The following is a 14,484-nucleotide window of genomic DNA, read 5'->3' as shown; positions in this document are numbered from 1 at the left end:
AAAAAAAAAAAAAAAAAAAAGCCCGCCTCATGATTGGTTGAACTTGCCCGGGGATCAGAGGGTATAAATAGAGGCCTGCGTGCCTCTGCTCGGGTTGTTCGTAGAGTGGAGCAAACAATAAAGACTTGTTGGAGATGATTCGTCTCAAGCGCCATTATTCTCCGGACTTAACAGTTACATGACTGCAATATGTGACCTTTTTCCCCCCAGAAACGCATTTACTTCTGGTTTCTGGCATAAAACACCCATCAGAGACAATGGATTCACTTAACGACTGCTACAAAAAAGGTTGTAAAATTGGGCATGGACACATGGTGACCTATTTAATGACTGGAATGATTTACAATTGTAATTCTGGGCTCAGTTACATCATAAGCTAGTTTGGCTTATATAGACCCTCAACTGTTTCATATGGAAAATTCAGGCTAGTGGCTGGGACTGTTATTAGCTTCGCACTTAGCATATTATGACTTATTTATTGCTTCATTGTAAAAGAAAATGGAGAAAAAAAGAGAGATGCACAGTGTTGTTGTGGACTGTAATAACATTCATTTAAAACATGTCAGGTTTTAATTGTAATTTAAATTAATCTTTTTAAGGGACATCTTTAAGAAGGCCAGATCCTGAAGTTGAAACTCAAATACTTGGGCCACCTAATGAGAAGGAAGGACTCACTGGAGAAGGGCCTAATGCTGGGAAAGATTGAGGGCAACAGAAGAAGGGGGCGACAGAGAATGAGGTGGCTGGATGGAGTCACTGAAGCAGTAGGCGTGAGCTTAAATGGACTCCAGAAGATGGTAGAGGACAGGAAGGACTGGAGGAACGTTGTCCATGGGGTCACAATGGGTCGGACACAACTTCGCAACTAACAACACAACAACAGGCATTATAAATGGTTTACACCAGTGTTTTGTCAACCTTGGCAACTTTAAGAGGTGTGGACTTCAACTCCCAGAATTCCTGGGAATTGAAGTCCACACTTTTTAAATTTTCCAAGGTTGAGAAACACTGGTATACACAGAAAGTATTTCAGTGTGGGAAAGGCCACAAAAACATTCGTGATTCTGCTCGAACTATACCCGTTGCAAAGTGCCAGTAGGGCATCTCAATGCATTTATTCAGTGCAAAATATCCATAAACAGCTCTCACTTTGACGAAATAAAAAACTATATCTTTGAATTATTTGTAACTCAAAACCATTTAGAATACATTAAAGAACAAAACAAGCAATAATATGAACATAATATAATATAGCACACGTTTTAAAATCTATTGTATTTTATATGATAGTGTATACAACCCCCAGAGCCTCTCTTTGAGGGAGATGGGTGGTTTAGAAATATGAAATATAAATAAGGAAGTAAGTAAGTTAAGGACTAACTTTATATGTAGTGAGTCCACGTAATGCCTGTGTGGTGCTTTGGAAAGTGTGAGTCAGATCTATCTGCGTAAACCAGATATTCAATCTCTTCTGAAGCCCAATCCAAAATGGGCTTCAGCAGCTGCATTCAGTGAATAGATTAAATAGACGCAGCTCCTGACTGCATCATCATCTTCTTCTTCTTCATCATCATCATCAGATGGATCTTGACAGACTTGAACACTGGGCCCTATCTAACAAAATGAAATTCAATGTAGAGAAAAGTAAAGTCTTACTTACACTTAGGCAAGAAAAACCAAAAGTACACATATAGATTGGGTGAAACCAGGCTCAATAGCAGTAACTGTGAGAGGGATCTTTGAGTCTTAGTGGACAATCAATTAAATATGAGCCAACAGTGTGTGGCAGCAGCCAAAAAAGCCAATGCAATCCTAAGTTGCATTAACAGAGGGATTCAATCAAGATCGCATGAGGTACTAATACCACTCTATAAAGCCTTAGTAAGGCCACACCTGGAATACTGCATCCAGTTTTGGTAACCACACAATAAAAAAGATGTTGAGACTCTAGAAAAGGTGCGGAGAAGAGCAACAAAGATGATTAGGGGACTGGAGGCTAAAACATATGAAGAATGGTTACAGGAACTGGGCATGGCTAGTCTAGTGAAGAGAAGGACCAGGGGAGACATGATAGCAGTGTTCCAATATTTGAGGGGCTGTCACAGAAAGGAGAGGATCAACCTATTTCCCAAAGCACCTGAAGGCCAGACAAGGAATAATGGATGGAAACTGATCAAGGAGAGATTCAACCTAGAAATAAGGAGAAATTTTCTGACAGAACAATCAACCAATGGAACAGACTGCCTTCAGATGTTGTGGGAGCTTCATCACTGGAAGCTTTCAAGAAGAGACTGGACTGCCATCTGTCAGAAATGCTGTAGGATCTCCTGCTTGGGCAGGGGTTTGGACTAGATGACCTACAAGGTCCCTTCCAACTCTGTTATTCTATTCTATCATCATCATTATGTTCATGAATGGGGCACCTTAGATTGTTCCCATAGCAAGACTTATATTGGGAAAAGATGAAAAACACTACTTTACATTGAAACAGCAAAGGATAAATTTAGGCAGCAATTGGAATAGACTGGGATGAGATGAAGACTGTGTTATTAAGACAGCTTTAAAAAAATGATTAGAAGGGTGTCTTTGTTGCCATGGGTTAGCAGGACATGAAAATAAACCACTTTTGCTCTGCATGAGGCTTTTGGAGATATGGAACGCTACCAGAAAGAACACAACCAACCCATCTTGATCTCCATGCTCATCTGAATGGCATTTTTGTTTTTGTGCTAACAGGATGACTATCATGAGTTTCCTGGTCCTTATCCTGAGCTGGGGCTCCATGGGGCTGGAGACAGCAGCAGCTGTGGTGAGTGATATGGGGCTGTGGATAGGTAGGGTTCGAGAGTGATGTAGGTCAAGGTTAAAATGTCAACAAACAGCATTTTGGGAGAGTGCCAGCAGAGAGGGGAGGCAATTAGGGTTAACCTAGCAATATTAGCAAACTGTGCAGCAACCTACAACAAACCAAACCAAGGGGAATTCACTTCTGATTTATGAGCTGATATATTCCAGGTTTCATAAATGAAAACAGTGGCATATTTGTAACATCCCCATGATAATATCAAACTCCCTTTTTACGACTCTCTAATCCCTTAATTCGGGGTAGTGTTGGGGTGACTGGATGGAGCTGTGCATTTACTGGCTGGATGCCTTTCCTGATGCCAAGTGGGGTTCACAGCAGATATTTTTTTGCTTGGACGTTTGCTTTGAGTACCACTGCTGAGAGATCTACCATCAACAGATCTTCAGTCTATTCTGTGTGGCTCACTAGCTAGGAATTATGGAAACTGAACTCCCACACAACTGGAAACAGTACTAGGTTGAGGGGTATGAGGCTATTCTACCATTTTACACTACATTCACAAATTCTGCAAGAGGCGATCTGGTGACCATTTACAATCTATAGTACAGATAATCCTCGACTTATGACTGTTTATCGACTGTCAAGAGTTACAACAATCTCAAAGGCCACTTTACAGCCCATAAAGCACTTCCAGTCACTGTAAATTATCACACGCTCACACAAACACACTTTCCCACGGTCATGACTGCATTTCAGGCGCTTGTAACTGGGTTCACATTTACAACGGGTTGCAGTGACCTGTGGTCATATGACCACAATTTGTGATAAAAAAAAAACACCATCAGAGAGAGGGGATTCGGACTTAACCACCATGCGATTCTTAATGACCGTTGTAAAAATTGGCTGGCTCAGGAATTCTGGGAGTTGAAGTCCACAAGTCATAAAAGAGCCAAGGTTGCCTACCCCTGCACTGGATGGTCACTAAACAAATCGTTAAGTCGAGGTCTACCTGTATTTGTTCTTCAAGGTATATTAAGGCAGAACAGTATTGTGGTTCAGAATATTCTCAGGAACTACAGCAGGGGTGTCAAACGTGTCATGTGACGTGTCGCGACGTATGGTGACTTTTTTCCCCTTGCCGGAGCTGGGGTGGGTGCAGCTTCCATGTGACGCATCCTACCCAAGGGCCGGCAGTTTGACACCCCTGAACTACAGTATAGAAAAAGAGCAGGAAGCTTGTACAGAATAAAGTATGTTACAGAATAAAGCATGCTGTCATCTGTATGCAAGCATTTCCATCCATCCACAGAAACAAAATGTTTCTCTTCTCCATACTGGAAACCTTATCTTGTGGCTCCGTCTTGTGAGCCCCTCTTATCGGAGGAAGAAGGCTCCGAACATGAAGGAGAGGAGATGGCCAGGCCTCCCTCTCCAGGACCCTCCTCTCTGGCAATGCCTCAGGTGTCTCCCAACGGAGAAGAGATTGACCAGGAGCCAGGTGTTTCTGAGATTGGCCAGGAGCCAGGTGTTTCGGATAGTGATGAAGATATGTTGTGGCTGGATGCATGCCAGCGTAGGCGCGACAAGCGTGCACAGCAGAAAAGCGTGCGCAGCAGAAAAGGAGACGTGCCAGAGATTAAGCTGAGTCACTGGACCACACCCCACAGGCTATAAAAGGGAGGTGGTGGCCATTTGGACTCTGTGATGGACAAAGCTAAATCTCTGGTGAAGTAGTTTGCTGTGGATTGAATTTCAAACTGTGTGTATTTTTTTGTTTCTGTGTTCTCTGAGTAAAAGTTCTTGGCAGGCAGATACGGAGCTGCTGCCAAGTTTCTTATCTGTGGCGTGGAGTGTGGAGAAGTTATTTAACCCTCGGCTGGCTGTTTGGGTGTGTGTGTCAGACGGGGACAGAACACCTTAAGAGGCTGAAACTGGTGAACACCAAGTCTTAGAATGGACATTTTACTTTCTATGGAGATTCTCAGTCATCCAGGTCATGTTTGTCCCAAAGATACTTTTTCAAAAGGCAACTGGGCTTTATTTTTTACTTGAAGACATGTCGCTTCTCATCCAAGAAGCTTCAGTCAGAACTGAAGAAGCTTCTTGGATGAGAAGCAAAACGTCTTCAAGAGAGGAAAAAAAGTCCAGTCACCTTTTGAAAAAGCACCTTTGGGATGATATTTTATTTTCCTTTTTAAAATAAAGCATGCTTCCCCATGACAAACACACTAATAGGGTCAGTAATTTAGCAAAGGCAGATAATAACATTGGGGCTGTCCCCAACCTTTCTGGGTCGGCAGACTGGCGGTGGCAGCAGGGGGGGGGGGGAGAGGGAATGGCTTCGCGTGTGTATGCGCCTCTTTCACTAATGCAGTTTTGTGCGCGTGCACACACTTGCCCACCTCTTCCATGGCCCAATTCTGAACAGGCTGTAGCCCGGCACTGAGCCGTGTACCAGGGGTTGGGGACCCCTGCCTTACAGTATATTTAGGTATTAGGCAAATACAGAAAAATTATATTGTCCTGCAGAAACTGTGCCTCACATTTTCTGGATACACAAGGATAGGATCGCTAGCGAACTTCAGCAAACCTTGAACAATTGCACAGTGTCACATTTTATTTATTTATAAGCACAGATTGTTACCAATAATGCTACCAGAGTAGGATGGGGGGGTGTAGAAATCCAGCATCCCCACTCAGAAGGACCCCAAAATTAAGCAAAGCTACTACTGGATTTTGTAACAACTGGGGATCTAATTATCATCTAATAGAGCTCCTCCATAAGATTCCTAAATCCAGGTGTGCATAACTTGGGTCAGCTCAAAGACCTCTTCAGTCTTTGCACAGAATGTTTAAGGCACCATCCCAAAGTTAGCAGGATCAGAATCTCATTTAGGAGGAGAATTGGGGATTTCAAAGAGTGATATGAGGGACTGAAAGCCTGCAAAAATGAAAGGGAAAATAGGAAAGGGAAGGAAAGGAAAGGAAAGGAAAGGAAAGGAAAGGAAAGGAAAGGAAAGGAAAGGAAAGGAAAGGCCCATCCTGGAGAAGATCTGGAGGCAGGACAAGTAGCAACGGATGGAAACTAATCAAGGAGAGAACCAACCTAGGACTAAGGAGAAATTTCCTGACAGTTAGAACAATTAACCAGTGGAACAACCTGCCTCCAGAAGTTGTGAATGCTCCAACATTGGAAGTTTTTAAGAAGAGATTGGACAACCATTTGTCTGAAATGGTCTAGGGTTTCCTGCCTGAGCAGGGGGTTGGACTAGAAGACCTCCAAGGTCCCTTCCAACTCTGTTATTCTGGATTCAGAAGGTGAATTCCTGTAGGCCCCATGAAATTCCCGAGCTGGACACTTTGCACCCCTAATGTAAAGGCACTACTGTAAGAAAAATAAAAATTCAGTTGTGTTTCCTGCCACTGCATGTAGAGGAACTGGCACAGTTTTTGCCCACCAGGCAACTTTCTGAAATCAGAGGGACAGCAGCCAAGCAAACTGGCTGGTGGTCTTGCCTGATAAACTGTCTTCTGTTCTCTGAAGCACAATAATTTAATTGCTGGCACTTTCAGCCAGGAGAGGGGTGGCATTTGAAAGTGGGTGGGGGAGGAATGGTGGTGGTGGTGATGAAGGGGATGTTCTCACCATCTCACTCTCTTCATGTATATTTTTACACATACAACAACACACATATGGGCACACCCATGCCTACACTCTCTCCTTGTGGATGTTTTAATTAGTAGGCATTATTCAGAGTCCCTGGAGAAAATAAGAAAAAGCTCTGCATTTTCCATCTATCTCACTCACCCTTCTTAATTCTGTTCTTCTGAGAATGAGTGGCTTAAGTGCTTCTCTCAATGGTATGCAAGCCCCCCTCTGAGTTCTACCCCTGCCAAACTGCACTTCTGCTCTCTTTCATCTTAGGGCTACCTCCCATTAAGATGAAGTAGCTCCCCTAGAGACGTGGAAGTACTCCTGTTCTCATTTGTCTTCTCCAACCTGGTGCCCACCAGCCCTGTGTATGAACATCCCATAACTTCATTGCATTTCTCAATGCATTTTCCAACGGCCTAAGTTGAAGCATGGTGATTTTTTAAGCCAAATATTTGCATTGAGAGGAGGCACTTTTTATAATAAATATTTTGGCTGATGGAACCATAGGAGTTATAACATTATGATGTCCTTCAAATGGACAAAGTTATTTTTTCCCCTTCAGAAGTAAAACAGGAACAAGAGTTCCAATTCTAGATTACCCCAAGCCGATCCAAAATCTTCACATACTTCATTTCTTTGTCTCCCCACCAGATGTTGGCAGGAAATTATTCTGTCAACATCTGGTGATTTATCGATGAATTTTGACTGCCTCATCTTTGTGGATTCTGGGAACTGGGTCTGCAAACGCAAAAGTGAAAATTGTGCGCTTCCTGCACATTGTTGGTTAGCCATCCTGTCCTTAAAGAAAAGCGCAATTGTGGCTTTTCTTGATTTTGTCATTCCAACCATTTTGACCCTACTCTTTGACCAAAGACAACCAACAACCTTACAGTCGAAAAACAGAGGGCAGGAAAGGAAAAAGAGAAGAGGAAAGCAAGCCAACTGAAACATTTTTGTTAGAGACTCATACGGCTCAGCTAGTTAAAGGATAATCCTGATTCCCTTCTCTCCCAGATAAAGGAAGGACAAGCAGAGGGATGAGTAGCAGTTCTGAGGGGTCCTTGATGCTCTCTGAGCTTGGTTGTTTTCTTGCAGACATTTCATTACCCAACTAGGTAGTATCATCAGGGCACTAGTTGGGTAATGAAACATTTGCAAGAAAACAACCAAGCTCAGAAAGCATCAAGGACCCCACAGTTCAACCCTGAACTATAGATATTCTCTTCTATCAGTAGCAGTTCTTTATTGGTTACCTGGGAGCAGATAACTCTACTACAACTCAATCTGAGTGATTTGCTATGCTTTTTATTTCATTTATCTTTCTTTTAATCAAAGCAGCTGTCAACTGTCTGACTAGAGAACCCAAAAAAGGGAATCTTCAAGGCTTTTGAATGCCATCAGAAAGAAACTTTATTGAGTACACATCTCGGAACTGAAGAAGCAAAACCAACACTGGTTTTCCCACACAAAAAATTGCCTAGTTAAACAATAGCTTCCCTTGCTCCACCACCGGGTGTTCACATTGTCCAATCATAGAACTTTGGTTTGTTATGGCAGGGCTTTTCAACCAGTGGTACCTGTGGTACATTGGCACCTGGCAGGTGGTACGCAACCATCCTAGAAAAGTGGTAGCGGGGGAGGGGAATGAGCTGAACCGGTAGCAGCACAGCATAAGCCTGAGCGAGAGATGGCTGGAGCTGCAGGGCTGTCAGGGCTCAGCAGAAGTGCCAGGATCAGTGCCGCTTTCCAGCTGATCGGCACTTCTTCGGGGCTGTCAGGGCTCAGTGGAAGCGCCAGGATCAGCGCCAGGCTCCAGCTGGAGCTCGGCGCTGATCCTTGTGCTTCTGCTGAACCCTGAAGAAGCACCAATCAGCTGGAAAGCAGCACTGATCCTTGTGCTTCTGCTGAGCCCAGAAGAAGCGCCGATCAGCTGGAATGTTGCAGCATCTCCAGGGTCTTGTGATTTACATTCAGATGCTTGGCAACTGATTTATATTTATGACGGTCACAGTGTCCCAGGGTCATGTGAAGTGACCAAAACCTGCTGCAACCACCCAGCAGACGGGGGGAATAAAAACCAAACACGCCCCCACCCCACCCCCACTGCCAATCCTCAACAGAAATGCTCACAACAATGAAAACCTTGGACAGGAGGAAGAGTGCCACCGGGTGCTGTCTTGCTCAGCTGTGGCTTGGGGGGCACTTTTTTCAGTGCCATTGTAACTTCGAACAGTCACTAAGCGAACTGTTGTAAGTCGAGGACTACCTGTACTTTATCACTTTTCCTTTTTTTTTTTTTTGGTCATCAAGTTTTTGACACCTTGCTAGGCGACTGGTGGTACTTGGATGTTGCCATATCCTAAAAGTGGTACAATGGGTGAAAAGGTTGAAACGCCCTGTGTTATGGGAAAAGTCCACTTCTCCGTCAAGCACCTGCGTTAGTGACCTTGGCATTCTTGCAGGCTCTCACCGTCCATGAACGGCTTCTTAGAATCCCGTTTTCTCCTGCTCTTTCTACCCCTCCCCCCTTTTCTATGGCAAGTTGATTAGTGATAGAAGCTAGCAGGCATCATAGCGATTCAATGTTGACAGCAGCAAATTGAGTGGAGGACTTTTGGAAGGAAGGGAAAGCATAGAAAAGATGCATATAAACCTTTCCTTCACAGTTGTAGTTACTATCATGGTTCCCCATTTCTTCGTAAGGAAGCAAAAATTCAGGAATCCTCAACTCAATCAGGTCTTCCGTTCACACATTCCAGTTAAAAGTCCTTGTCTATTATATCAGCCTCGTCCCCATTCCTCCAACTCATCAACTGTTTCTTTTTTAGTGGACCTACATATCTGTCTTTTTTACCATCAGGTTGTCAGAACAGCCTAAAATATTAAACAAATTTTCACTTTATCTTATTCTCTAATGTTGTGTTTGCCAACACATTTCCATATGACTGCCCTAACCACAGTTTACCCTATTAGCTCAATTTTCTGAGTTTGCATAAGACACTGACCCATTAATCAAGCACACTGCTTTGCACAACACCCCGGGAGGCTTAAATATGGCGAACAGTAAGTCACATGTTTGCAAATGCAGCTAATATTATCCTTTGCTACTTCTCCAAACAAGGGGGATGGTTCTTCCAGACTCCATGACCTTCCCTCAATTTTACAATTCATTCCGCCTCACCATTTGTAATCTTGTTATGACCAACCCCAACCTCTACCCCTTTGGCTCCGGCACTCTTTTTTTTTCCAACTTAGTTATAGCAATGTGTGTGGTCCGAAGGCCACTGACCATAAGTGTCCCTTTGTTGATGGCTGCCAAGCCTCTTCTCTGCACCACCCAGGCTGTAGGAGTCTTTTCCATATTCCAGCAAATCAAAAAGCAAGCTTTTTTGTTTTGTTTTGATGTACTCCGTCTGCATTCTTGATAAGAGATTTTATCAGCAGGTTTTCCTCTGAGGATGTAAGCACACTTTATTTCTATTGATATTATAGATAACTCTCCGAATCCTTTGCCAGTAGCCTTGTTGGTCTGGTCTAATGGGAGTTAAGGCTCAAAAGGTGTAGAAGGCCCCAGGAGGTCCACTCCTGCTATACAGGGAGTCCTTGACTTACAATCATTCGTTTAGTGACCATTCAATGTTACAACAGCACTGAAAAAAGCAATTCATGACCGTGGGGTTGCAGCAACCTCATGGTCACATAATCAAAATTTGTACACTTGGCATGTATTTATGACAATTGCAGTGTCCTGGGGTGATGTGATCATCTTTTGCAATCTTCTGACAAGCAAAGTCAATGGGGAAGCCAGATTCACTTAACAACCGTGTTACTCAGCTGTGATGGTGCAGTGGTTAGAATGCAGTACTGCAGGCTGACTCTGCTGACTGCCAAGAGTTTGATCTTGACTGGCTGAAGGTTGACTCGGCCTTCCATCCTTCCGAGGTCAGTAAAATGAGGACCCAGATTGTTGGGGGCAAGATGCTGACTCTGTAAAACTGCTTAGAGAGGGCAGTAAAGCCCTATGAAGCAGTATATAAGTCTAAATGCTACTACTATTGCTATTACTAACAACTGCAGTGATTCACTTAACAACTGTGGCAAGAAAGGTTGTAAAATGGGGCAAAGCTCACTTAACACCTGTCTTGCTTAGCAATGGAAATTTGGGGCTCAATTGTGGCCGTAAGTTGAGGACTACCTCTATTTTTATTCCTGTCCCTCCAATAGCTTTTAGCAATCTCTTCCAGTTCACCCATGCCATAAAAGTCTAAGCTCTTCCACAATTTTCCTTAGTAGTGTCTGATGTTGATCAAACTGACCAACTGTTGTTCTCTAGCTGCCACCTTTTACAGTCCACATTTCTTCATAGATATTGACAGCAACTGAATGCACTGCAAGTAAAAGAAACTTTTGTTTTTGCCCCCTCCAGGGACTGAGTGATTTCTGCTTTGAGCCAGATGGTTACGTGATGAACACAACCCAAGCCAGGACTGGACTTAGCCCAGGTAGGATGAGATCTGTTGCATCTTACGGAATAAAGATGCTGGATTTGCACCCAGGGAATAACACAGCTCCCAGGCTGCGAAGCTGCACTGTAGCAATACCTTCCTAACAAGAATGCAACGTGCAAACTTTAGTAGTAATTGTGTTATATGCTCCAGAGAAATTAAATCTCCCTTCCCCCTGATCATTTGGCAAGTTTTTACATTTTAAAAATTTGTTGCCGTTATTTCAAACTTTTGTAAGCGGTGCGAGAATATATCAGAAATGTTCTAGGGGTGCAGGGTATAGAAAAGTTTGGGAATTACTGTCCTAGAGCAGGGGTCCCCAACCCCCAGTCCGTGGCCCAGTACCCGTCCACGGCATGCCAGCAACCGGTACACACAAACAAGAAAAACCCCATCCGCGGGATGCAGGCAGCACACAAAACCACATACCCTCTGGTCCGTGGAAAAACCTCTCTCCACGAAACCGGTCCCTGGTGCCCAAAAGGTTGGGGACCTCTGTCCTAGAGCAATCTGATTTGTTTTGCCTGTTGAAATGTTGGTCTGTCATGAAGGTATCAAACAGCTAGAGCAAGAGGTGTCCAACCCTGGCAATTTTAAGAGTTGTGGACCAACTCCCAGAATTCCCCACCAAGTCATGTTGGCTGGGGAATTCTGGGGGTTGAAATCCACAAGTCTTAAATTTGCCAAGGTTGGACACCCTTGAGCTAGAGTCCTTTTTAGGGGGCAGGGCTGGAAATCCATGAACATGCACCAGGGTTGCCATTTCCAGAATGCTCAACCCACACATGGCCAAGGGCAAAGGTGGTGATTCCAATTTCTTCCCAACAGTTCCCAGGGTGTAGCTATTTAATACACTTTATTTTGGTGATTGATCTCTTTTCTTCCTCTTCTTGCTGCTTGTGTGTGTGTGTGTGTGTATGTGTGTGCATGTATGGACATGTTTCTTTCCCCACCTCATCTGAACATGTACAGAGGTTGGATAAACAAACTCAGGAGATCTAAAAAGGGGTTTTAAAGACCTAATGTCTAGAATAGATGGATCCAGTGGCTTGATGCCCTTTTTTTCTTTTCCTTCAACACTGTAGAAATCCTACAATACTATTTAACCTGCAGCCAAGATATTTTCAACCCTTTTCAGCAGGTAAGTATTCCCTCTTTTCCATTAAAATAACATGTGTGGATGTGGTAGAAGTTTTGAGGATGGTATATTGAATTCTCAGATTAAATCCAAAACTAAATCCAAGCACTGCTATTCCTCTAAGAGAGTGTTTCTCAATCTTTGAACCTTTTAAGATATGTGGACTTTAACTCCCAGAATTCCCCAGCCAGCATTGCCCATATATTTTCAACCATATTTCATATTTGGATGTTTCTAAAAATGTATGCTACAGATGAAATCTGGTTACTCTCAGTATACAAATCCTTTACCCATGTTATGCACCTCATGCAGGGTGTAATTTTGGCAAGTTGTAAAATTGTAGAATAAACAGTTATATCTTTAGACTGTTTTGATTAACCAATTACTAGTTTAGCTCTCTAACTGAATGGCAGGTGAAAAAAAAAATTAAGCTTTTGCTTTGTTATTTTCATTTGCTGATTTGCATATGGTCTTGTGATTGAAATCCCCTGGTTTAATGCAAAACAGGATAGAATTTAGTTTTACTGGGGAGAGGGGGTGTCCCAATTTTGAGATTCCTTCTATTGGGTATGTCAACTCTGCAACAAACCTGGATGAAGCCATCTTGCTTGTTTTTGGTTGCCATGAGAATGGGGGGAGGAATGGGGAGTTTTATGCTAGTCTAAACAATTCTCTGTCCCATGGGAACCAAGGTCATTTTTGTTCGTTAGACTGGGGGTTGAGCCTAATGTTAGAATGCCTGCCAAACTATTCTATTGGGAAACGTAGTTGATTGCATAGTTTCTGGGGTGGGAAGTTTAACTTGGCAATACTGTAACTTTTTGGAGGGAACTTTAGTCTTGGTTTCACTTTTGACCGTGCCAATACTTTGTAGCCAATAAACATGTTCTTAGAGGAGAACTCAAGCCTCGGAGTTCTGCTTTAATTGGTTTCATCTATCGGAACCATGATAGGGTATTTGTAAGTTTGCTAACCTCAAATGCAGGTAGTCCTTGACTTACGACAGTTTGCTTTGTGACCATTCAAAGTTACAACATTGCTGAAAAGAATGACTTACGACCAGTCCCGGCTCTTATTACTTAGGCACAGCATCTCTGCGGTCATGTGATTGTGATTTAGGTGCTTGGCACCCGGCTCACACTTATGACAGCTGCAGCATCCCAGGGCTACATGATGGCCATTTGAGAGCTTCACAGCCAGCTTCTGACAAGCAAAGTCAGAATCACAAATCACAATCATGTGATGTCTTGTTTAATGACTGGGGTGATTTGCTTAACAGCCATGGCCAAAAAAAATAATAATGTAAAATCGGGTACCTGTCTCACCCGATGCCTAGCTAATGACTGCACCCCTTAAAAATGAACTTTCTGGTTGCAACTGTGATAGTAAGTCAAGGGCTACCTGCACTTTGTGTTTTCCTTCTCATTTCTTTCCTGCCAACTCTCTAGAGACTCACTGTGTGTCAGAGGGCCCTATCCAACATACATTCCCAACTATACGGATTGGAGAGAGAAGCCATTCCCCACTTCCCAGCAGCCGAGGTCAGTGGGGATTCTTAGAGAAAAGGGGATGCTGGGATTGCATGACTCTCTTGAACTGGGCAAAGTTATGGGGGGCAGTTTAGTCAGAGGGAAAGGGGAGGCTGCAGATTAGGGCAACTGTGTTCTCATTCATACCATTTGTACATTGCAGAAGAGCATCGTATCCATCCAGAGTACTTTGAACATCACAGAAAGTAATTTCCATCATCTTGTAGCTCTCCTCAATTGCAGGGGACTTCATAAGGTACCCCGTTACTCTTATTTGTCATTTAATCACTCCAGCCATTCTGCCTAACGTTTCTTAATATTTCCGGATACGTTTTAAGATCCTGACTTTTGCCCCTATTTCCTTATGATACGATGTGCATGCATGCATACTAACGGTATCATCCTCTACAACGAGAATCGATAGTTTGGTGCTCTCCAAATATTTTAGATTTCTATTTCCGTCACCACCAGCATGCCCAGTCACGAGCAAGGGTAGAAAATAGTGGTCCCGCAGATATTGCTTACTGCATCTTCCAGGATCCCTCACCATTATCCTAAATTCAATACTGCAGGCCAATAGTGATGAATTGTCGAATCTGTAGTTGAAACATTTGGAGATTCCAAACTCTTTGCCCACACAGAGAGAGATGACTCCTTCTATACATCATAGGGGTATGTTCCTTTTCATATGAGCAGTTTTCCATTCAAAGCAAAATGGAGCAATCTCAACATGGCAGAATCTCAGCATGGTGGACTTACAGCATCCTGTAATTTTATAATCAGTTTGCATACAAAGATTTGAAGCATCTGTACATATGCTCACAACCAGTGAGAGTGAACAATGGAGGGAT

The 14,484-nt window shown here is 43.3% G+C and overlaps 1 protein-coding gene across 1 annotated transcript in view; it reads left to right on the top strand.

The window, feature by feature from the left end:
* Positions 1-14,484, top strand: part of LOC107296245 (protein tweety homolog 1-like) — a 144,617-nt gene that overhangs the window by 122,073 nt on the left and 8,060 nt on the right. The window contains 5 exon segments of the mRNA XM_015825592.1: positions 2,737-2,809; positions 10,888-10,963; positions 12,052-12,107; positions 13,553-13,645; positions 13,797-13,889. Of these exon segments, the coding sequence (XP_015681078.1) occupies positions 2,737-2,809; positions 10,888-10,963; positions 12,052-12,107; positions 13,553-13,645; positions 13,797-13,889 (391 nt within the window).

Source organism: Protobothrops mucrosquamatus, unplaced genomic scaffold, assembly GCF_001527695.2.
Source record: "Protobothrops mucrosquamatus isolate PMUCROS unplaced genomic scaffold, P.Mucros_1.0 scaffold2706, whole genome shotgun sequence".
Taxonomy (NCBI): domain Eukaryota; kingdom Metazoa; phylum Chordata; class Lepidosauria; order Squamata; family Viperidae; genus Protobothrops; species Protobothrops mucrosquamatus.
Note: the sequence above shows the minus strand (reverse complement) of the source record. Positions and strands in the feature narration are given on the sequence as shown.